This window comes from Microtus pennsylvanicus, chromosome 14, assembly GCF_037038515.1.
Source record: "Microtus pennsylvanicus isolate mMicPen1 chromosome 14, mMicPen1.hap1, whole genome shotgun sequence".
NCBI lineage: Eukaryota > Metazoa > Chordata > Mammalia > Rodentia > Cricetidae > Microtus > Microtus pennsylvanicus.
Genome location: NC_134592.1, coordinates 67,232,438 through 67,255,735, shown reverse-complemented (window position 1 = coordinate 67,255,735; position 23,298 = coordinate 67,232,438). Strand labels below are relative to the sequence as shown.

Below are 23,298 nucleotides of genomic sequence, written 5' to 3'. Positions count from 1 at the left end.
CTTCATGGAGTCTCACTGACTCTACCTTCTTTCTGCTAGCATTCAGTTTAGTTTTCCCTGCCTAGATCTACTCTGCCCTATCAACAGGCCAAGGCAGTTTCTTTATTAACCAGTGGTATTTGCAGCATACAGAGGGAAATCCCATATCATCAATTATTCATGAAATCCTTATATGAAATATCTGACTGTATGAAGATGGGATGAGTATGTAGGGACTCCCGACTCTCTAAGGATACTGACACATGCTTTGTGACTATGTTGACATCAGGTAACCTTGGCAATGTAAGTCAGCTCAGAATGAGCCAAGAAATCAACAGTGTATTTCAAAAGCTAGGAAGGGATTGGTGGTGGGGAGTCAGTCTGTCCTTCTGAGATTTGCATCCTTGGCATACATCTCTATATCGTTTACATAGAAGCCAATTGGAATTAATTCCAGCTCCAGATTGGACTGAGAGGGTGTGCATTCTTTTTTCTTGACTTGGAAACAAACCCACAAATTACATTTCCATTACAACTGGATACTTAGCGGACGCTGTGCTCTGAAGGACGAGTCTCTCAGAGCAGATCTGCACTCAGGATTACTGAGAGGTATGCCTCTTCTCTCTGTGCAATCCAACATTATTCATGGCTAGTGCTCCAAATCCAAACCGCTCTGCAGATATTTCTGATGGACAGATAGTGCAGATTCTTCAAACTTCTGTACAGGGAGACTAGGTGTGGTGGTACACACCTGTAATCCCAGCAAAAGCAGGAGGACCAAAGAGTTCAAGGTCTTTCTGCCTACAGAATGAGTTCTAGGCCAGCCTAGGATACATGAGACCATGTCTCAAATACACAGATACACACACACACACACACACACACACACACACACACACACTACTAAGGAGTAATTGCATCTTCATTTATACTTGTTAAGCTAGATACAAAGAGTTTCTTAATAAATGCTCCCTGAATAGAATGTAGGAAATCAATCATTTCAGTGGTGGAACATTTTTCTGATTCCCATCTAGCATATCTTCAGATGGCTGAAATGGAACTAAGAGATTTTGTTTTACCACTGAATACTGTATGTGCACAACTGATTATAGCTGTTGAGGTCCTGACCTGGGCCCTGATAGGCTTAGCAAATTAGGCTTGACCACCTGTTCTCAATAGTCCAGCATACAGGCAATTTAATAGTGGAAAGGAGATTTATTCAATGCGGTAACATTAGAGATAGGAACAAATAAAAGATCTAGTGAGCTACTTTAGGGTCCTGATGTGAGGCTTAGGTTTAAGGAGAGAGCATGGAATATACTTAACTGAGTCATTGCAGTCAAGGTGTGGTCCTTTCCATCATCACTGTTTCTACTTTAGTCTGTCTTGCAAGGTGGTATAACAAATTATCCGGACTATGAGGAATCTCTTCCCGGGAGACAAGTTTCTCCTCTGGGTGGCACCAGGCTTCCAGCGTTTTCTTTTTCCCAAGATGGGACTTCAAGGGAAATTCCAGTTCCTTTGGCCGATTTTTTGATATCTCTTTAGTCTGATAGCTAAAGAGATGACAACTGTCCCTTTAAGATGCCTTTGTTTCTACTGGGAAGATTACCTAAACAGATATATCTTGTTTGCTCTTTCATTCCCTGAAGTATGACAGGCTTCACTGAGATTCATCAGCCTGCTTCCAGGAAAGATGGGAATGTCTGGAATACTCCATTCAGGTTTCTGGCTGTGTTCATGAGGTCCCCGTACCCAGTTCCACACTACTCCCTCAGGAATGTTCTTTCCTGTCCACATTGCTCAGGGCTATGGGGTCCTTCAGCTGCCTCCACTTTAAACAAATGGGAGGAAGAGCCAGGGCAAGGAGTAAGGGCTGGGGCTGGGGTATAATGGGAATCAAGGGGAGATATCAGGGAGACTTCAAAAGACAAGATGCCAGGGAAGGATGGCATTCTGCAATCTGATGCCAGAGTAAGGAGAGAGGGACAAAGCAAGCCACCCAGAAGAGTAATGGGCCGAGGCCATTGTAGAGTTCGCCCTGAAATGTCTGATACTGTAAATATAACCAGGCAGTTTTCATAACGGTTCCCTTGTGCTGCTGCAGAATGCCTGGCTTAGCTATGAATACTAAACAGTGTGAGGGCTTTTTTTTTTAATGAATAGTACAATTTTTATAATTTTATAAATTTATATTTTGAAATCAGTTTCTTAAAATTTTCTTCATGTTTTTTATTCAAAAATCCTCCTTTTCTTATCTCTGTTTGTTGTAGATAAACATTCCTATTTGGCACAGGGCTCAGTGTTTAGTGAGCAGGAGGTTTTGGGCGATATTTGCGTATGCGTGAACTATTTGGAGAATAAGACCCGAGTCTAAACACAAGGTTCACTCCTGTCTCATGGGCACCTATGTGTGTAGCCTGAAGGATGGTTTTATACAACATGCTGCGCTGGCATTTTGTCTGCCCCATTGTGGGAGGACGGTGATCGTTTAAGGTTTTCCAGAGCATTTCAAAGTTTAACTTTTCATATTAAGAATCCTTGATTTACAATGGAATTTCTACTCTTAAGTCCATCTTCTCAGTTTTCCCTCTTGATTCCCTTCCTGTTGTCTCCATATAGCCCATCTCACCTTAACTTCCTCCTTCATTTTATAGAGTTTTCAATCATTGGTTGCTGTCATGTTTCCTTGTTGGTCTTTCTGTCTCTCAGCAAGCCCCTTTTGGGTTCATCTTGAAACCAGAGCCTTGACGTGATTTTTTTTTTTTTTTTTTTTTTGGTATTCAATCTGGAAAATCCTCTCTGGCCCATCTCTTGGCTTCTAAGCACAGAGGCTAGCCCTGACAGGTTCCTCAAACCCATGCCTTCCCTAGCTTGGAAGTTCTTCCTGTCCTTATTGACCGCCAGATGTCATCGCTCCCAATCCTTTGGAGATTAAGGAAGCTTAGGCCATGATGTCACCTCCGTGAAACAGTCTAAATTCTGCCCAAGAAAGATGGGGGCAAAGTTTGTCCCTTCTAGTCTTAAAGGCGTATTGAAACATGAATCCACCTATCAGATGGTACCTGGAAGAGGTAGGGCTGTGTGCCTGTTCATAAGCTGTGGTAGAAGACGGCCTGGAAAGCCAGCAACAGATCTCTTAAATCCCAAGATTCACTAGATCGTCTGCTAGTAGAATGGGCTTGTTGTCACAGCCTATTGACAGTGGGTGATCCTAAGGTTTGAGCTGTCTTAACAATCAAGAAGACCTTCCTTTCTGGGTGGAATCGGTTGCTGGGAAGAGTGTTCAGGTATCCTAAGCATGAATCAAACAGGTTCCTACCTCCTAGGAAACTCTTACTAGGGGGTGGCAGAAAATGTCACAGCAGATATCTGTCTGTTGGCTGCTTACACTGTTCTTTGTCCTGGGGATACAACTGGGCCACACTCACCACTACTCTCTTGGAGTTTACAGTCTATTTGAGGTATAGACAACTTCAGGGAAAGATGAGTGCTTCTGCAAGGCAGGAACATGTGGAAGGGATGGAGAGCCTTCCTGGACAGCACCATGGAGCAGAACTGAGCAGCAAGCCGTGGGGGTTAGGGGAGTAAGGAACACACCCTTAAATAAATCCCATCCCAGGGCAGAGAGGCTAGCCCCAGTGTGGGGATGGGGGCCCCAGTGTGGGGAGGGGGGGGTCCCAGTGTGGGGGTGGGGTAGGCATTACATTTAAGAAGTTGGCTTTTACCAGTAGAGCACATTCATGAGGAAGGCTGTCCTTTATAAAAGCGATTAATCTTCATTTTCTGTTTGAAAAGGTGATATGCTTGATCTGTTGAAGTGGAGAACCCACCCGGACAAGATCACAGGCTGTCTCTCTAAGTTAAAAGAAATCGATGGCTCAGAGATAGTAAAGGTATACGCTGCCTCATTGGCCACTTGGGCGCCCAGCACCCTGGGAGGGCGAGAGTGGGGGCCTACTCATTGCCTTATGCTTCTTTAATCCACAGTTCCTACAAGACACACTGGATACCTTGTTTGGAATATTAGATGAAAATTCCCAAAAATATGGCTCTAAAGTGTTTGATTCTTTGGTAAGTTTACCTTTCCTTGATGATAGTAGGAGACAAGTGTGCCTCCCCATCTTGGCTTTAGGAAGGTTGTCTCAGAAATGACCGCTCCATAATGTAAGAGTTCGTTTCCTTCTTTATTTCTAACAGGCAAAGAAATGACTGGCACTCGGTTTTATAACACTCTTTTCTTCTTAGGTCCACATAATAAATTTGCTGCAGGATAGCAAGTTCCATCATTTTAAGCCTGTCATGGACACTTATATCGAGAGTCACTTTGCTGGAGCGCTTGCGTACAGGTAAGGCCCTTTACCGTGCAGTTGGTGTAGCAGCTGTGCCTCTTCCACTTATGCAGAAGCCTAGGCAACTGCAGAGGAAGACATAGGGGAGTAGGGGCAGATATGAAGCTCAGCTACAGAGTCCTGTCTTCCCTCCTCAAGAACCCCTGCTCAGTGGCTATAGCTTATTTTATTAGAAGGAAAGAAGAAGGGGAAGGATGAGGGGAAGAGGAGAAGAAGAAAGAAGAAGAAACAAGGTGTAGGAGAGAAGAGAAGGAGGAAGAGGAGCAAGAACTCCTGAAATCTGTCCCTGAACCTAGCACCTTTCTTCCCACCCCCATTTCACCTGGTGTGCTTTGATCCAAGATGTCACGGCCCTTCTCACTGTAGAAGTCCTATTTTTATACTGCACTCCTTTATGTATGACTTAAACAAATAACTATAAACAGAAAGCAACCTTGGCCTTCATCCCTGTTCCAGGTCGTGCATTCAGCCATTAGTGTTTACAGAGTGCCTTTGCTCGCTGCTCTAATGGACAGACCTGGTCCAGGACTCAAGCCATTTACTCATTGACATCTATGGTTAGATATGACTGCCTCTTTTTCACGGGTTATATAAGGACAGCGAAGGGCCGTGAGCGATGCCCTACCTCAGCCCTGCCTGCCTCCAGAAAGCCTAGTTAGAAATCGCCTCCAGGCAGACAACAGGCCCTGTGCGATGTGCTCTTCTGTGAAGACTTGTTCCCTGGCCAGGGATTAGCTAAATGGAGTCTGGCCAGCTAACTTGAAGTGTACGGGTTTTGTGATTGCTTGTTTTGTCTTTCCATCATTTAAAAAAAAAGAGGAAGAAAACAGAAAAAAAAAACCCCAAAACTACGACTGAGCTGTTTCCTAGAAATGCATTTCCGTGAGACTGCAATCTCACAAGTGGTGCCTTGTTATTTACTTTATTTACTCTTGGCTTTGTTTCTTAAACTAACAAAAAATAAACCAGTAACCAGAGAGCCACTTTTTCTTCTGGAAATGCGCCTTCCAGGGCATGCTTTCCCAGTAAGCCTTGTTCTTTTGGTGAGAAAGTTGGCCTGATTGCAGGAGTGTGGTTCGCCGTGGACCAGTTTGTCTTCATCCCCGCCCCACACACACACTCTCCTCACCTGTAGCTAAAAGTCACCCTTGCAGTGTTCACAGAGTTGGTGAAGGAAGAACCCCAATGATAGCTTGTTCAGGATTGCGCAGGACAGCTCTCAGGTCAGCAGGACATTTCCAGATTGAGGGCAGTCTGGGTGGGCAGCGCTGTGTTTCAGTCTTAAGTGTCAAAACGGGTCGTGATGTGGACCTGCAGTTTTCAATAAAGTCATCCTAGAGCAGCCTGGCAGGAGACCGTATGGAGAAGGCAGTGGCTTCCTGACGCATGGCTGTGTCAAACTGATTGTCATTTAATTGAGAACTGACCACTTTGCAATCTCGTGCCTCAGAGATCTCATCAAGGTGCTGAAGTGGTACGTGGACAGGATCACAGAAGCGGAGCGGCAGGAGCATATCCAGGAGGTGCTGAAGGTAATGACGCTCGCTCGCGGTTGAGAACTGCTAACAGAGGCTCGCGAAGCTGGCGCGAGATGATCGCGGCCTCATTGGTTTCTTCTACACAGACGGTAATTGGTGATGATACATTCCTGACATTCCAATTCAAAGATCTGCTCCTGGGCTGATGAAATTCGAAAGGGGCACTGCCAGACCTGTTCACTGGACGTGCTGGGTCCTGAATCCTTGCTCCTCTGGGTTCCTGTCACTTGAGATGACATCCAGGATGGGCAGGAGAAGTAGGGACACAGGCAAAGGCTGCAAATGAGCAGCTAATTAAACCTGGAAGTGTCTGCCTGCTTCATACCCCTGACAGAGCTCCTGAGAAACCTTTATCCCCAGTTTGATGAGACAATAGGGTCACCTAACAGGGATCAAAATGAAGACACCCAAGGCTTAACTGAGTCTCATAATTGACGCAGTGTACTGAGCCCACAGGGGTGTTAACATAACCTTCCAGCATGTGGAAGAATACAAGTTCCCAGCTCCTGAATTCCTTTCCTCTTCTTCCTACCCCTTCTTCCCTCCCCCTCTCTGTATGGTAGACTCCCAGGATAGACTCCAACTCCCAGTCCTCTCTTAAGATTTGAGACAAGGGACATAGTTCAGTAGTATGTGCTTGCCTAGCAAGCGTGAGGCTCTGGGTTCAGCCCCAATACTGCCACAGAAAAAAATATAAATTCTCCAAGGGGAGTCCTAGCCCTAGCAGTCCCCCTCATTCATACTGACACCATTGTATGTGCTGTCAGTAGATAAGTAGATAATGTATACATAAAGTTTTATGCATACATAAAATGGACATTTTCTTTCGTTATCAATTTATTCTCTTGGTCTGTTTGAAAACCAAATGCTAAGTGACAAGTCACTTTTGAAGAGAGTCATCTCTTCATCAGTTAAATTAAAAACATAACTATTTGAAGATCAAAAATATTCAGCGTTTCTAACTTTAGGATTATAAAGAAATTTTAACATGTTGTGCTCCTTTGGCATCAAAGAAGAACGGCTTCTCCCCTCTAAATGCATATCATTCAAAACCCTCACTGCGCCTCCAGTTTTCGGATGAATTATTTAAAAGTCTAACACTGTTCTGTGATTTCTCTATGCTATGTCATTGTTACATAAATACTCTCAGAGTTCTTTGAAGCTAACTTTCTAACATTATATTTTTCAAGGCACAAGAATACATTTTTAAGTATATAGTTCAGTCGCGAAGGCTGTTTTCCCTTGCCACGGGAGGGCAAAATGAAGAGGAATTCCGCTGCTGCATCCAGGAGCTCCTTATGTCTGTCCGTTTCTTCCTTTCCCAAGAGAGCAAAGGGGCCGGAGCATTATCTCAGTCGCAGGTAATTGTCTCCGATCCCTGCAACAACCGCAGTTTGTTTTCTTTTACTCACCAGCTCAATGTGCAGCCTAGCTGCCTTCCTCCTGTAGTTTACCCATCACCCGGTTAGGCTTTGAAGATCCTGGGGCTCTAAGCACCGGCCTAGCAGAAGCAGCTCCATCCACAGATCCCACACTGGAGTAGAGGCAGCTTGCATCAACCATGCTTCTGTTCAGCAAAACAAATACCCTCAACTGGGTGGGGGTGGGGGGGCTGAATTTCACTAGAGCGAGTTCGTCCTGCTTCTTTTCTTTCAGCCTCATATTGCTTTTTAATCTCTCCACTTGAGCATCGTTCTTTTGGACTCTGCTAGATTCCATGTTGCTTTCTTTTATCTTGTTTACTGTAACCTTCCCAAGACTGACGGTCTAAGACCAATACCAAGCCCATGCTGCCAAATTCTATTACTGGCAGTAGCCTAACCTGTGTGTGTGCTTGGGATGCACACCTGCACCAATACGTTGGCTGGTTTCTTCTGGGACAGGGTGTTGTGTGACCTAGTCTGGCTTCTACCTCTCAAGGGCTTGGGTTGGCAGATAGGAACCAGCATGCCTGGCTCTGATTTTCTTTTTGTATTTATTGTTGTGTTTCACGTTGTATTTATTATTGCATTTCAAGTTCAGGATCCATCTACATTCAAAATAGCATTGCCTTATATGCATTCCAAGAGATAAGTCTTGGTATGTCTCTCTGTAATTTCTTAATTCTCCTTTTATATTTTTAATTCTGATGGCTTCATTAAACCCTGTCAAGTGAAGAAGCAGCCTCCCATCATTCTGCTAGAAAGCTAAGAGCTTAAAATCAAAGGTTAGACCAAACTGGGTCTTCAAGTGTTGACGTACTGGGAGTCATGGCATGTGGAAGGCCTACTGTACAATGACCTAGGACCAGAAGCCCACAGTCTCTGATTACAGCACTGTGCTTTTCTTGACTGTGCAGGCAGCAGGTCTTGTCATTCTCTTCCTTATAGATATGGAGTTATCTTCCATCTGGGCCAGCATATAGCACAGGCTGTTTTGTTTGGTTTTGTTTTTTCGAGACAGAGCCTCTCTGTGTTGCTTTGGAGCCTGTCCTGGAACTAGATCTGTAGACCAGGCTAGCCTCAAACTCACAGAGATCTGCCTGCATCTGCCTCCAGAGTGCTGCTATAAAAGGTGTTCACCACCACTGCCTGACTAGCACAGGCTCTTTTAAATGTCATTTTGTATTCCAGAGTTAATGCAATCACATCAGAGAACTTGCCAGAGACCTCAAAGCAAACATCTACCTTACTAGACTTGACTTGCAGCAGTTAATAATTTGAGAATAATTCAGTAGGCTTACCACATATTCCTTAGAGTTCTCAGTATTTACTACTTGTACAAAAGCCTCTGTAATTAGGGTTTCACCTGAAACATCTGTTTCAACCATTTTTTAATCCTGGAGACCAGGTACCTTTAATTGTGATGGTTCTGCAGGGTACAGCAGCCTTGCTGTTTCTACAACATTCTGACTCTTGTGACTCTTGGTTTTCAGAGTTCTGTTCCACAGTCAAGCTTTAGAGACAACTTTGGCTGTTAGATTTTGAGTATAGAAGATTTCTGAATATGCTAATGATCCCACTGAAGTCATTCTCTGTACTATGATGGCTTTATTTTTAGTTTGATGCAAAGTCAGAATCAATGTAAGATTGTGAGAGGTTGGTTTCCTTTAATAAACAAAAGGACATTGCCTCCCCCGATATTTGATAGTAAGGTTAATGGCCCATCCCTTCCCGTACCAGTTCACTGTTGACCTTACACTGTTTTTCAAAAAAGTAGGATGGCAATAATTTGGTTGATGTGACATGTTGTTACTTTTTTGTTGACCCTGGCATACTTTATGCTCGATGGCTTTAAAACCACCTTTATTTATTGGGTTGCAGTTTTGTCTGTCAGAACTCTACAAAGGCTTGGTTGAATTCTTTCCTCAGAGTTTCCTAGAGTCAAAATCAGGACTTGATTTCTTCCTGAAGGCTTTGGAAAAGAACAGGACCTTTCAGGCTGTTGGCAGAATTTGAAGTCTACCAGCAAAGGCTGGAGGAACAGGAGGTGCTCTGTCTTCTAGAGGCTGCTCGGAATGGTGTTCACATATGGGTGTTCAAATCCAGCAGCCATATGCTGTGTTGTCTCTATATTCAGTTGTTTCTCCTGCAACTGAATGAGAAACAACAAAAGCCAAAAACAATAACAAGAACTAAAGGGTTGTGATTAGGTTAGGCCCATCTGTGTTATCTCTATATTTAAGAGTCAGGATAAGTAGCATCCTTCATTTTTTTCTACAGAATTTTTTTTTTTTTGCAATGTAACATAAAGTAATTGCAAAGCTACGAGGAACAAAGGTCCTGGTCAGTCATCTTAGAATTCATCTACATCATCCAGAACCAAGGATCCCACTGCTCCACATTTCTTGGCTGAGTTAAAAGCAGAAACTTACCTTACTGGCTTGAATTTGTGGGAGTCTTTCCCACATGATTTACAACCCAGGACAGACTCTGATTTCCTGGAGGCTAAGGGACCTTCCCAGCACTCAACTAGGCCAAGGGATTGCTACCCAATGGGTCTGCTCATCAGTGGGTCAATGGATTACTACTCTGTGGGTCTGCTTATGAGTGGGCCAAGGGATTGCCACCCAATCAGCCTGCTCATCTTAGGCCTGGGAGATTCATTTATTCCTCCAAGCCAAAATCCAACCTGACAACAACGCCTGCCTGGATAGCACTCCCTTAGACAGTCCTTACCTAGAACCAACTCAGCAGGTGTTGCCACGGACCTCTACTTCCCATCCTGGGCACTGACTCCTGCCCCGGACTCTCCTGGAGGAGAAGAAGGGCAGAAGGAGCAAAGGCCCGAGACCTTGCTGCAAATTCCTTGCAATTATCTTTCCCGATTTGTCTCAGGCCATAGGAAGGTCAAAACCAAATTGTACTTTTATTATTTTCAAGGATAGCTTTTATCTGTCCCATTGCGACTGGCTTCCCGCCCTCATCATAAAGTCCTTTTGCCTCATGCTTTTCTGTGGCCACATGATGAAGGGACTTTACATTTCAGGCATATTCAGACCGTTTTTTTGAAGTAAAGAAGTATAATACAGAATTCAGGAATATTTTAAGGGATACCTGAGAAAGAGAATTTGACTTTCATGATCAGAAATATAGGCTCGTTGATTTTTCTTATTTTACTTTTATTGATTTTACTTCGTTTTTATGACTCAGTTCTTTGCATAGTACATTGAAGATTATATAAATAGTCTTTAGCAGGGAATCCAAGTTACTCACTTTAAGAATATTCAAGCAAATGAATAGTTTTTGAGGAACAAGCATTCTGTTTTTATTTAGAAATAGAAAGAAGCCACAATAAAGTGTATTTGAGAATATGGGGGGTTGTGGTTTCATCCCAGTTGGAAGACTGCTTGTCTGGAATGCACTAGCAAAGCCCTAGGTTCTGTCCTCAGGACAGAGGTAGTGGTACAAGCCTGTCATCCCAGCACTTAGAAGGAGGAGGTGGGAGGATCGGAGGAATTCAAGGTCGTTCTTGGCTACACAGTGTGTTTGAGAATAGCCCAGCCCACATGACACCTTGATTTTAAACAATTATTTAAAAGTTAAAATTATTTACAAAAAAATAATATTTTTATTGACTGCCTGATACTGATGTACACTATACGGTTTCCATAAATGCATTCAGTCCTATCTGTTAATCTATAATCGTTAAGAGTAAAGAATCATAACTTTTGCATCTTGTGAATGTTGATAGCTTTAGCGTTAGGAATAGAGTTCTCGTTCTCCTTCATTGTGCTGCACTGAATAAGCACTAAGCTTAGGGGCTTTGAATTTGGTTCCGTGTCGGAATCATCAGAACATGTCCACTCAAGCACACAATCGGGGGTCGTGTTAGAAAACCAGCTTGTCCAGGAGCCTTGGCATGTTATATATACATGGCCCACCTCCTTGGGCAGATGTGAAGTTGGTTGATGGCTCTATTGCCTCCCCACTCTGGGCTCCATATAGGCTTCCCTGCGATGTTCGATCTTAGCCCACTTGATTTTGTTTTTAGATATTTTTCTTTAAGTTATGCCTCTTGGCGTGTGATAATCATATTGATTTTCTCTTCTAAAAAATGATAAGTAGATTTGTTTTCATTAGAAACTGTTTGCGGTTTTTACATCTGTGGAACAATGTGGGGACCTACTCTAGCAATCTGTTTCCTTGACAGCCACGAAACTAAAGCCCACGGGACGGAAGGACTTCCCAAAGTCACAGTGCTGACTAGAAGCGAGGCTACTACGCATGGCCACATTTTCTTGTTCTGTCCAGGGTTTCCTCCCCAATCACAAACCAAATGCCTGAGGGAACCGGTGTGTCTGGTTTCTTAAAGGGAAATGAGATTTAAATGAGAAGTTCAGAAAATTTCTCCAAAAAGAAATGTAATCTCAGTGACCACAGCTCAGAACTCGGCCGTGTGTATTCGGCAAATACGGCTGGGCTGTATTTTGCTGGTTCGGTGGGGTAGATGCCAGTCATTTGCTAACGTTGGAGCTTTTTCCAAAAGCTCCAGTTTTTATTGTGTTATTCTAAACACAATTTCTAAGTTCTAACACCTTTCCTATCTGCCACACACTTTTGTTTTGGTTTAAATTTTTGCCGGTTAGCTCTAGATGACAGAGCTTTTGCTCATTTATTTTTCTCCTTAAGAATACTTGTGACAGTCCTTAAACTTGGTGACATTTTACATCTTATTTTTATGGCATCAATAATTCATGCAGACTCCCTCCTTGTTTTCAGGCTGTGTTCCTGAGCTCCTTTCCGGCTGTGTACTCAGAATTGCTGAAGCTCTTTGATGTCCGGGAAGTGGCCAACTTGGTGCAGGACACTCTGGGCAGCCTGCCGACCATCATGCATGTGGATGATTCCCTGCAGGCAATTAAGCTTCAGTGCATTGGCAAAACCGTGGAGAGCCAGCTCTACACCAACCCAGGTACGGTGGCGACTCTCTAGCCATTCTTCCATAGCTTATGTCCAGAGGTCAAAGGAGCAGTTCAAAATGAAAAATACTTTCCCCAAAGTCTAACAATTTGGATGGGAAATATGTTTATCCATTAGATATAAAAGTGTGACTAGCAAAGTGTCATTTCTAGACCGAATAAGGCAAGCACAGTGGCTCACCCCTGTAGTCCCAGCTACTTAGGAGACTGACGCAGGCGGATCCGGAAGTTTAGGGATAGTTTGAGCAAAGTACACATAGTGAGATCCAATGACCAAAGAAAGAAGGGAAGTGGGGAAGGTACTGAATAAATTATCGATTGTAATCACAGCTCTTAGTAGTATGGGTATGATTCCCCTGCCCACCTTGTAGATTTCCTGTTACATGGAGCAAGAAAAAAAGCTACCTTTTCCTTCTGAGATTCATATGTAGATATTGGCTTAGTCACTGTTCTGTTGCTCTGGAGAGATACTATATGTAGGCAACTTATTTTTTAAAGGTGCATTAAATTGGGGGCTTGCTTACAGTTTCAGAGGGTTTCAGAGTCTGAGATCATCACGGTACGAAGTGTAATGGGGAGTAGGCAGGCAGGATGGTAGCTGAGAGCAAGCGTTTGATGTTCCGTGAGCGAGTGAAACTCAGTCACCCCCAGTGACACACCTCCTCCAACAGGGGCACATCTAGTCCTTCCTAAACAAACAGTCCACCCACTGGGAACTCAAAGTCACCCCCAGTGACACACCTCCTCCAACAGGGGCACAGCTAATCCTTCCTAAACAAACAGTCCACCCACTGGGAACCAAATATTCAAAGAGATGAGCCTCACCCAAACCACCTTAGTTTGTGTTCTAAAAATGTATAGAAGTTCTTTGTATTCTTGTGTTTTATGGTATACCAACATCAAGCTGTCAGTTACCAGATGGGTTTTGCTCTACTAGGTATCTTTAAATTATCTTGCTTCTCAGATTCTTCTTTTTATGAAGAAAATAATAAAGTATCCTCCTCATTTTAAAACATACTTGAAGTGATTCACCAGCTAAGAAGTTTTTAAGATAGATTCTTTCTGGAGTTATTTTTCCATTTGAATGTATATGTGAGTATATAATATCAAAGATACTGAAAAAATACATCATTTTGTCATAAACCATCTTAAGCATACAGAGAAAGATACAACAAATAAGTAAATCATGAACAAATCTTAACATCAAGTATTTACTTTAGGTCTTATATTAAGGAATTCATTACTTTTATATTTTCTCAGCTGGGCATGGTTACATACACCTTTTAATCCCAGGCCTCAGGAGGCAGAGGCAGGGGGATCTCTGAGTTCGAAGTCAGCCTGGTCTACAGAGCAAGTTCCAGGACAGCCAAGGCTACATAGAGGAATCCTGTCTCAAAGGAAAAGAAAAGAAAAGAAAGTCCATTCCTTTCACATTATATTTTCTTTATAGAAACTTCCAGAATTTCAGAGATTCTGGGTGCTATCTTCTAGTCCTTCATTATAAGACAAGCTGATTGACCTGTCCCCCACACATTTCCGTTTTCTTTCATCTTTATATACCATGGTGCGTGTTACTCTTGTTTCTGTTTTAAATGGTAGGCTGTTGTTCTGTGCTGATATAGCTTGAGCGCATGCCTTCTACTGTTATATAATACTAGTGTTTACTAAGTTACTATATCATCACTCATTTTGTTCTCCTGTTGAGGAAGACTTGTTTTTAATGTCTTCTATTTTTCCTTTTTCTGAAATCAAAAATGCTCCAATCGATGTAAAAGAAAGTTACGACTTTTGATTTCTCTTGATTAAAAGAAAAAAAAAATCCCACCCTTCTAGAGCAGTGCTCCTCAGTCTGTCAGCCGTGACTCCCTTGGGGCCACATGTCCCTTCCCTAGGCATAGCCTAGGAAACCAGAAAGCACGGGTATTCACATAATGATCCATTACAGAAGCAAAATTCCAAGTTGCAGCAAAATAATTTTATGACTGGAGATCACCACAACACAAGGGACTGTACTAAAGGGTCGAAGTGTTCGGAAGGTTGAGTTCCATTGCTCGAGGGAAAGATACTGCTTCCTTCTGTAGTTTCCAAACTTTTGTCTCTTGGAACAAAGGGTAGTGTTTCTGCAGCTGGGTGACCCCTCTAGGGTTAAGAGCAGAGGTGTGGGTTGGATGGGGCTGACCAAGTCCCTAGTTTAACTCAGGCATCAATCTGCTTTCTCCAAACTGAGGAAGATTGACTCCTGTCTCACAGGAATTGTGATTTCGGCTCTGTTTCCTATAGACGGACCAGATGATGCTTTATTAGGTAAAGTCCTACACGAAAAGGTCAGCAAAGGTCATAAAATAGGTTTCCAACAGTAAGGAAATTATTTGACAGTAAGGAAATTCATTCCACAGACACAGTTCCTTTGAATTCCTGACCTTCAGTGAACAAAATAGAAAAAGCAAGATCAGAGAGCTTTTTAAGAAAAGACGCCAACACATTTCAGAAGTTAAGATAATCGGGTCTCTGTAAAAGTTGGTGAGGATATTTGCTAAGGTTGCTCAGGAGATGTTCTGCAGGGTCTGTGCCTGGCCCTGGAGGAGCAGCCCAGTCAGGATTAGGAAGTGGAGAGTTGCCATATGGCCTGGAGGAGGTAGAAGAGCTAGGAAGCCTGGGTGCCCTTGCTATGGGCACACTCGCCTTGATGGATTATGGAGAAGCAGAAGCCACTCACAGCCAGCGTAGCTGCCCAGTGATGCTTGGCTTGACATTCGCTGACTCATCATGGAAGAAAACAAAGGCTGTCATGTGTAAACGATAAGGTACAACATACCCAGAAGAAGCCTGTCTTCACAGAGAAAAATAGGAAGTGTCCCTGGGAGTCTTCCAAGATTGAAACGGCCGTGTTTAAATCACAGGCCACTTCCCACGGTAGGGAAACCAAGAGAGAGTCCCACGTGACCATGGCATTCAAACTCTCTCACTGAGAACTCAAGGGATAAGCAGGTTGATTCATGGTACCCTCAGGAGTGAAAAGATACTGGGAGGAAAACCAAATGTGTAATATAAATGCCTGAGCTCACAAATGGAGGAAAATAACTAGATGGGGGTTAGAAGAAGGACAATATAAAATTGTAACTATAAGCATGGCAGGGTGAGCAAAGAACCCCAACACAAAAGGCCCCAGTGGAGCCCACTCAACATAGCAGACAGAGGATAACACGTGACCACAGGTTGAGACCCCTGCTTTACAGGTTGGAAGGACTGAGGAAAGGCACATAGTGTTAAATATACAATATCGCAGATCACAGTAATTCCTCAATAACTCTGAAAGCTAAAAGTGAAAACCAGAGCAATGCAGTAGGGTTCCATCCTGAGGACTGGAAATCACAGCGTGATTCTTTCTCGACTGAGTTGTAACCCAGAGATGGCAGTACGATGGTGGGGATGGGCATGTTCGAAGCGATAATCCACAGCTGAAAACACAGGACTAATTCTTGACTCTCTCTTCACGACAGCTCCACATCTCCAACCTAGAGTACCACCACCAAGACACTTGCTATTCGTAATTTATTACTGAGGTTGGCTTTTATGAGCAGAGGCGTGGTTCATGATACAGAAATAGGAAGAATCTGACCAAGTGCACAATCTGTCTAGGGGACTAGTGTTTGCCATAAAAAGAAGAAGGTCCACAATTGGACCACATGTTAAGAAAATAAAATTTAATTTTTGAGAATTTGACCCTAGAAGGATAAGCCCACCAAGAGACCTAGAATGTTCTGTAAATTAAAGATGTAACAGAATCCTGTATGGGGAATATTCTCCAGAGAAACCGAGTAGAGGAGGCTTGCATTTTAGAGCAGACTGTTCTGGCAATGATGGGAAGGGAGCTGGTGAGTAGAGCGTGGGAGGAGGTGTGGAGGCTGGGAGTCAGGAGTGGGAGTTCAGGGAATGGCGGTGAGAGTCTCCTGTGCTGCAAATCAGAGAGAGTTTCTGTAGGAGCTTTGAGAGTCAGCTATGGCTCTGTCTCTGTTACTTGGTATCTGTTTAGCAGGAATCGGCAGCCACCCTTAGAGAACGTCGTATTTTTATTTGCTTATGATTGAACAGTTGTGTGTCAGACACATGCCATGCGATAAGACCTGACTGCCTGCTCCACAGTGAGAGGCCCCTCTGTCCTGGGCCTTCTGAGCAGTCTGCAGCAGAAGAGGAATGGACTGCCACTCTTTCGTGTCTAAAATAGCTTGTTTAGACCCCAGAGTCAGACACGGAGAACCAACTGCTGGGCTCCCCCGCGCCAGCCATGTCCTCCACTCTAGATGAGATGCTGTCGCTTCTCGGGGTGCCAAGCTGCCAGCACTCCCCGCTTTCACCTGGAAAGAGAAGACTCAGATAGCTTATGGTAGCAATTCTATGCGCAAGTCTTCAGAAGGAATAGCCCTTTAGGGCTCCCCAGTTACACCCGTAATTTTGTAGACGGGTGAAAGCTGTAATAGAAAGTAAGAAAGGACTGGGGCAATCACGCAGCAGTTAAGAGTACTTGCTACTTTTCTAGAGAACCCAAGTTCAGTTACTCAACTGCGAGTAACAATAGCCGCAGGGGATCCGATGCCATATTCTGGCCTCTGAGGGCACCAACACACACGTGAGAGGCGCTCACACAAGCACATAGACATGTAAATCTTTTTAAAGAGTAAAATACAAATAAGAGGAAAATAGAATATAATGCTATTTTAAAGCATATTCTAGGAATTATCGGCATAATGTTTGATTAGGTTTTTATGTTAATTTGTTAACCTCAAGAATAAAATCCTTACTCTACTTGAGGAGTACCCAGTGATGCTCACTCCTTAGACCTGCGTTCACGTGTTGAAAAAGTATAAAGGTCTTGTTTTTTTTTTTAATGGAGATTTCTTCTTAGTTATGTACTATAAAAATATATTATAAAAGCAATTACCCAGAAGAGTAATGAGACAGAGGCAATGGGTTAAACAAACAGAAGAATAAAGAATGACAAAGAATAAAAACTTACTTAGGATCTTAGGGACACTAGTGTTCTGTCCCCTTTTCTCTGGACACTTTACCCCTACCCCAACCCCTTCCTTGTTCTCGGCTTCCTTTCCCAGTCTTACCCTGAGGGAAGACTACGGGCCAAGGCCTTTCTACACACCCTCCACATCCCTGAACCGTACTCAACCATTTCCACAAGCTGTCCGTAGACTGTCCTGAATTTTGTCACAGATTTACCCCATGATAATTTGGACTTGACTTAGGAATCTGTTAGCTGTAACTTCATGTTGGGTACTCAGGATTCAGTCTCCACTTTGCTCTCTTGCCATGGTCCTGGAGTTTTTAGTACTGGCCTGTGACAGCCAGCACATCTCTGGAGAAGAGGCTCCATCGTCACTCACCCACACTGGCCCAGATTTTCAGGGGAATGGAGTGCGGGGCCAGTCTAAGTGCTGCAGCAGCTGCTGCGGTTGGCGCTGTGACAGGAAAAGCCTCATCCCGCTGCTGTTCAGGATGGGCACAGCAGATGTGCTGGGCTGTGATCAGGTGCCTTCTGCCCTCATCCCATTTGAGCTGTGTCCAGTAAAGACAGACGCCAGGCCCTATTTCACTGCCTAATAGAACTTATTTATCCAGTAAATACTTTTTTTAACTTTATAAGTTTAATGTATTGTATATATTTATTTAATTTTGTTATTATTTGACAATTTCCTACATACCCATTGTATCTTGATCATATCAGCCTAAATCTTTTCCACTCTCCAAAATCTCTCCCAGTACTTCCTCATTCCCATCCTCCAATCCTTGTGTTATTTATTTATTTATTTATTTATTTATTTATTTATTTATTATATATGAGGCAAGGTTTTTCTGTGTAGCCCTGGCTGTCTTGGAACCTACTCTGTAGACCAACTCTGTAGATCCACCTGCCTCTGCTTCCCCAGTGCTGGGATTAAAGGCGTAAACCACCACGCAGGGCTCATGTCTTTTTTCTTTAAATATCCCTCTGAATTTCATTAATGCTGCCTATGTTCCCATGGGTTTGAGGCCATTCTTCAACATATGAACAACCCATCAGCAGCTTGCACACCCCACACATAACCCTTCCTTCCCCCAAGCAGCTCCTACAGTCATGTATGAAATTAAATCGTAAATATCATGGAAGTTAAACAGTCTCTGCCCTTGGTCTTTTTTGATCTAGCATAATAGCCGATGTTGAACAAATGGTTCTATGGTAAGATGTGGCAGAGTTAGTGCTGAGGGGACTTTGCCAGGCAGCGTGTGAGATCTGAGGGAGGCTTGAGGTCCGTTCTACCCAGAGTCTCTCAATGTCCCATGTGTCCCTGATCCAATATCAAATTGATGTTTCATGGCGAGATCCTACCCTGAGCTCCAAACCTCAATAAACAGCTGTTCCACCTCTGCACGTCACCATCTCCCAGGCTCCTCCTCTCCCCTGGTCTGCTATTGAAGTTGCAGCGTTCTTCTCTGTCGTGGTGTGCTCCTATCTGCCGATAGCAAGCACAACATTCCTTCTCACTTTTACCCTTCATTGCCACTCATCACATGGCTCCCATCTGCCCTAAAATCTCCCCCACAGCCCAGTCCCCAGCCTTGCTGACACATCTGAGACCTTTCTGCCTTTAGTTTCCACATCTCCTTCCTCCTGTCTTCTGTGTGACCAGCATCATCCTTGGAAACAGCACACAGTGTTGCTCCAACCCCTGTCATATCCCTCTTGTTCATTTGGGGGCCACGCATCAGAATTGATCTTCTAGGGTAGTCATCCGTCCCTGCCTGCCTGCTCTCTCCCATCTTCTCTCTGCAATCCACTTTCTCCAAGTCCTCCTGGGCTTACTCTTCATGTATTCTTCAGGGTACTGTTTAACTCTCCTCTTTGCAGAAATGTCCTTCCCACCCTGGTTATTCCATTACTGGGCTCATAGTTTATTGTGTTTCCCTTCTTGGATCAGCAAGCACAACTCTAGATAAATAATTAAATGTCCAGCTCAGTGCCCATTCTCTCCCGTCTCCACAGAAAGCTCCAGAGAGCAGGGTTTTCTTCGTATCTTAGAGGCAAATCTGTCTCTCGCTTCCTTAATATCATTTAGTGCACTCAGGTGCTAAAGAGGCTTTTTGTGAGTGAACACTGAGTCATGGTTAGGAATTGGTATGTGATAGTAAATGCTACTGAAGCCATGCATGTATATTTTTTTTCTTTAATCTTATAGGGAAAGCAACTTCTGATCCAAGGGTGAGCATGAGAATAACACCACAGTGGAAGTGGGGTAGGAGTTTGGGGCAAGTAGAGAGCATGATTGGAAAGCATATGGCCTCCGTGCTGCGTCCTCATGGAATTTAGGCCACTTGGGTGCATGTCTAAGTTTCCACACGGAGCATCCCTAGCACTGCGCCACTGAGCTGTCTACCAAGAGCTCCAGTGTCTAAGAGATGTCTTTCCAGGTTCGCACATCTCTGACTCACTTCCTGGTGGCTTTAATCCAGTTTCAGGCCCTCCCAGGCCTGAGGCTTCTCCACAGACGGGCATTTGCTAAGCGCCATGCTTTGGGTGGAGAGTAGTTCTGCCCTCCAGCAGTCCCAGTAGTTCCTTGGTGCCTTCCTGATGGCCGGTCCATGTTGGGGTCCAGTTTGTAGAGAGTGATGAGCAGTTTGAGCCTGGCAAACCTCACCCTTTTTGGACAGATTCCAACACCAACGATCCTTATCTAAAGCTGGTTGGTAGAGGGAGCTAAGATAGGCTGTTTCTAACTAAGCTAAAGATTCTTGGTTGTCCACATTCTTCCTAGTCTATGCCGTAGAGAATTCCTAACAGCTAGGTTTATCCATTTCAGTGGATACACATCAAACCAAACAAAAGGTCCCCCCTCTCTGCGTCCATGGAGACCTGTGTTCTGAGAGTTTTGTCTGAGACTCGGGGTATGAAAGCATTGTCCCTTTCAAGGGCAGAATCTATATAACAGATACTAGCTTTAGTGTATACGAAGTCCGTTTATCTTCAGCTGTAGGGGATCTGGGCTTGGTTTTAACTTTCTGTTTTCTTTTATGAAGGTAAGAATTAGAATTTTATCCACTCAGACTGTTAGGCCTTGACCTCCTAATCCTATATTTTGTACTGACTGGTTGCCTTGGCCCTGGAGCAAAGCAGTTCTCCAGACTAGATGGTCATGCCTATTTTTATTCAACACAGGTAAATTGTTTGTTTCCCTTTTTCCACCCCTAGCTCATAGATATTTTAACAGTTGGCTGCAAATTGAGTTTTTAGAAATCAAATCCCTCTAGCACTGGGACCCTATCAGATGAACTTTGCCCTCCCTCCCAATTAAACATGACTACATAGAACTTTCTGGTTCCTCCGTTTCCAGGTTCTGTTCCTGCTTCTTTTTGTCAGATAATTGCTGTGTAAATAAGTAAGGTGCCATTTGGGGGGTGCTGCTTACAGAAGGCCTGCAGTTCTGTGTAAAGTTTTCTCCTTCCCTCCCTTCCTCCCTTCCTTTCTTTCTCCCTTCCTCCCTTCCTAACTGAAGGCCAGGCGTCCTTGCACTGGGGGTGCCGTGACAGACATCAAGAAAAACAGGAGTCCCCAAGCCTTGCTCCTGTGTCACCTGCATTCCTTTGGGTTTTTTTGTTGTTGTTGTTGTTGTTTCTTGCTTCTAAAGAGGAGCAGATGGTGCAAAGCCACCAGGTGCAGCAAAATCTTCCCATGTGAAAGTCACAATGAGAACATAGAAAGAACTCACTTGAAAGAAAAAGATAATGCCGAGAGCACCTCCCCCCCCCCATTGCCCAGAGGGCTGTGCGCTGTCTCAGGGGGTCAAGGACTGGAGGGTGTGACTGAAGAGGTTCCAAGCCCGTGACACTGCACCTGGGCAAAGACATGAGGTGCAAAATGGCAGAAGTAAGAAATAGGTAGAAAGGGTAGGTGAGGAAGTACAGAAATCTCCAGAAAAATGGAACACAAACATGGGGAAATACGAATGGCAAGATCAAGAGGGTCCCATTGGGGACGTATTTGAAGTCTCAGACGAGAGGAAATCAGGACAGCTTCCCCAAGTACAGGACCCTTTTAGCAGTGGTTCTGAACCTTCCTAATGCTGTGACCCTTTCATACAGTTCCTAGTGTTGTAGTAACCCTATCCATAAAGTAATTTCCATTGCTACTTCATAAATGAAATTTTGCAACAGTTATGAATTGTAATGTAAATATCTATGTTTTCCGATGGTCTTAGGCAACCCCTGTCAAAGGTTGTTCGATCCACATATTGAGAACCATTGCCTTTCCGGTTGAAGGGGCCAAGGCAAGGCACGTAGTACTTAATACAAATACCACGGATAACAATAGTTCCTCACTAACTCTGGAAGTGATAGGAGAAAAACAAAGCAATACAAAAACAGAGTCTTGTGCTGAGTCCCAGAAATCACAACAGGAGCACTGAACGCATCGTCGTAATGTTAACCAGAAACTGCGCAGTAGCTCTCCAGAAGTCAGCAGCGGGGTGGGAGGTGACACAGCCAAGTCCTCCTCTACCATAGTAAGATGTCCCTAGTGCTCTGCCTCAGAGAGAATGTGGGAGACAGCGAGAGAAACGTTTGATGTAGGACTGTGGAGGTTAAACACCCTCAGGATGGGTCGATAGACTGGAATGAAACTAGGGCTCACTAAGAGACAGGAATCGTGCACTGGGGGAAAGTATTCCTTTTTGTTAATATAAAACTCATAGGACTAGGGCCCCTGTACCACCATGTGCTAATAGGTTGACAATCAAAATGGAATTAAACAGCCAGAAAGGGTTCGGCTGAGGCTTGTGCGGGACCCAAGCAGCTGCGACACTAATGGCTCCTCTCTCACAGACTCGAGGTACATTCTCCTGCCTGTCGTATTGCACCACCTCCACATCCACCTGCAAGAACAGAAGGACTTGATCATGTGCGCACGTATCCTTAGCAACGTATTCTGTCTCATCAAGAAAAATAGCTCAGTGAGTACCGCAGGTCAGAGTGTGTGGTTCTCATCAAATGCTTCTGCAAATAAATAAAATCTTAAATGTCCTCCAAGAAGTCACACCACTGAGAAGTGCCCAGAGACTCACTTTCCGTTTTCAGCCAGGCTGAACTTATTGGGTTTCTTCAGAAGGAATTAAAACAAACAACCCAAAAGTGATCGTGGTATTGGAGTAACCTTGAATAGCCTGGCTTCCTAAAGTTGTGTTTCAAGGAAGAACTGAGCACCAAGTGAGAAAAATTAGCAATCTCAAAGCCTCCCACATGTGTAAATCTTGGTGAGATGAAGGCTGTATGGCAAAACCAAATTACTGCTGGCATGATGTGGTGTTTTGGATCTGATCTGGGAAAGGCCACGTGATGATGCTCAGAAGTTGGCCATGACCCTTGGGCCTAGTCCTGTAGAAATTACAGAAGCAAAGGACAGCCCCCAGGAGACAAGAAGTACCTTACAGTCCAGCTGTAGTCTTTCCCTTATGGCTCTAAGGAGTCCTGTTTCGCTTGACTCTTGACTCATACTGTGAGTTTAGAGTGCCCCACAAAGTGAGAACATGGCGTGCTTCCTTATACATGGAACAATGTCTGGGGTTTATGTTCAGCTCAGTGTCTGCTCTGCAGTCTGAGTAGGGAGGGTGTCCTGTTTTCCTTCCCTCAGTCTGTGGCTGTTGGTCAAACACTGGGCTCCTCAGCCGCAGGTTGATGGAGGGGTTGGAACAGTGAAGGCTGAGTGTCCAGTTTGCCCCAGTCCGCATTAAAGTCTGTGCTGTTTTCCCCATTCTTTCCGTGTTTGTGATCTACTTCTGAAGAGCAGGGATGAGAACAACCCCAGGGGAGTGAGGGGGGAAAGAGAGCCCTGCTGGTGCAGAAACAGGGGTGGCATTTTAGAGAAACTGTGAGACCTGGATCTGAACCTGTCATGAGCAGCACATAAACAGCAAGGGATAGCACACTGTTCCGCTACAGGAAGCCCAGTAACGATGGGGAACAGGACAGAGAATGACAGCGGGGAGAAGCCACT

At 44.2% G+C, this 23,298-nt stretch overlaps 1 protein-coding gene across 3 annotated transcripts in view; it reads left to right on the top strand.

The window, feature by feature from the left end:
- Dock4 (dedicator of cytokinesis 4) overlaps nucleotides 1-23,298 on the top strand; it is a 396,425-nt gene that overhangs the window by 269,718 nt on the left and 103,409 nt on the right. For all 3 annotated transcript variants that reach the window (XM_075948630.1, XM_075948628.1, XM_075948629.1), the window contains exons 18-24: nucleotides 3,778-3,875; nucleotides 3,970-4,053; nucleotides 4,228-4,328; nucleotides 5,782-5,863; nucleotides 7,060-7,230; nucleotides 12,070-12,262; nucleotides 22,131-22,258. In XM_075948630.1, coding sequence (XP_075804745.1) covers nucleotides 3,778-3,875; nucleotides 3,970-4,053; nucleotides 4,228-4,328; nucleotides 5,782-5,863; nucleotides 7,060-7,230; nucleotides 12,070-12,262; nucleotides 22,131-22,258 — 857 coding nt within the window. The remainder of the gene's footprint in view (nucleotides 1-3,777; nucleotides 3,876-3,969; nucleotides 4,054-4,227; nucleotides 4,329-5,781; nucleotides 5,864-7,059; nucleotides 7,231-12,069; nucleotides 12,263-22,130; nucleotides 22,259-23,298) is intronic.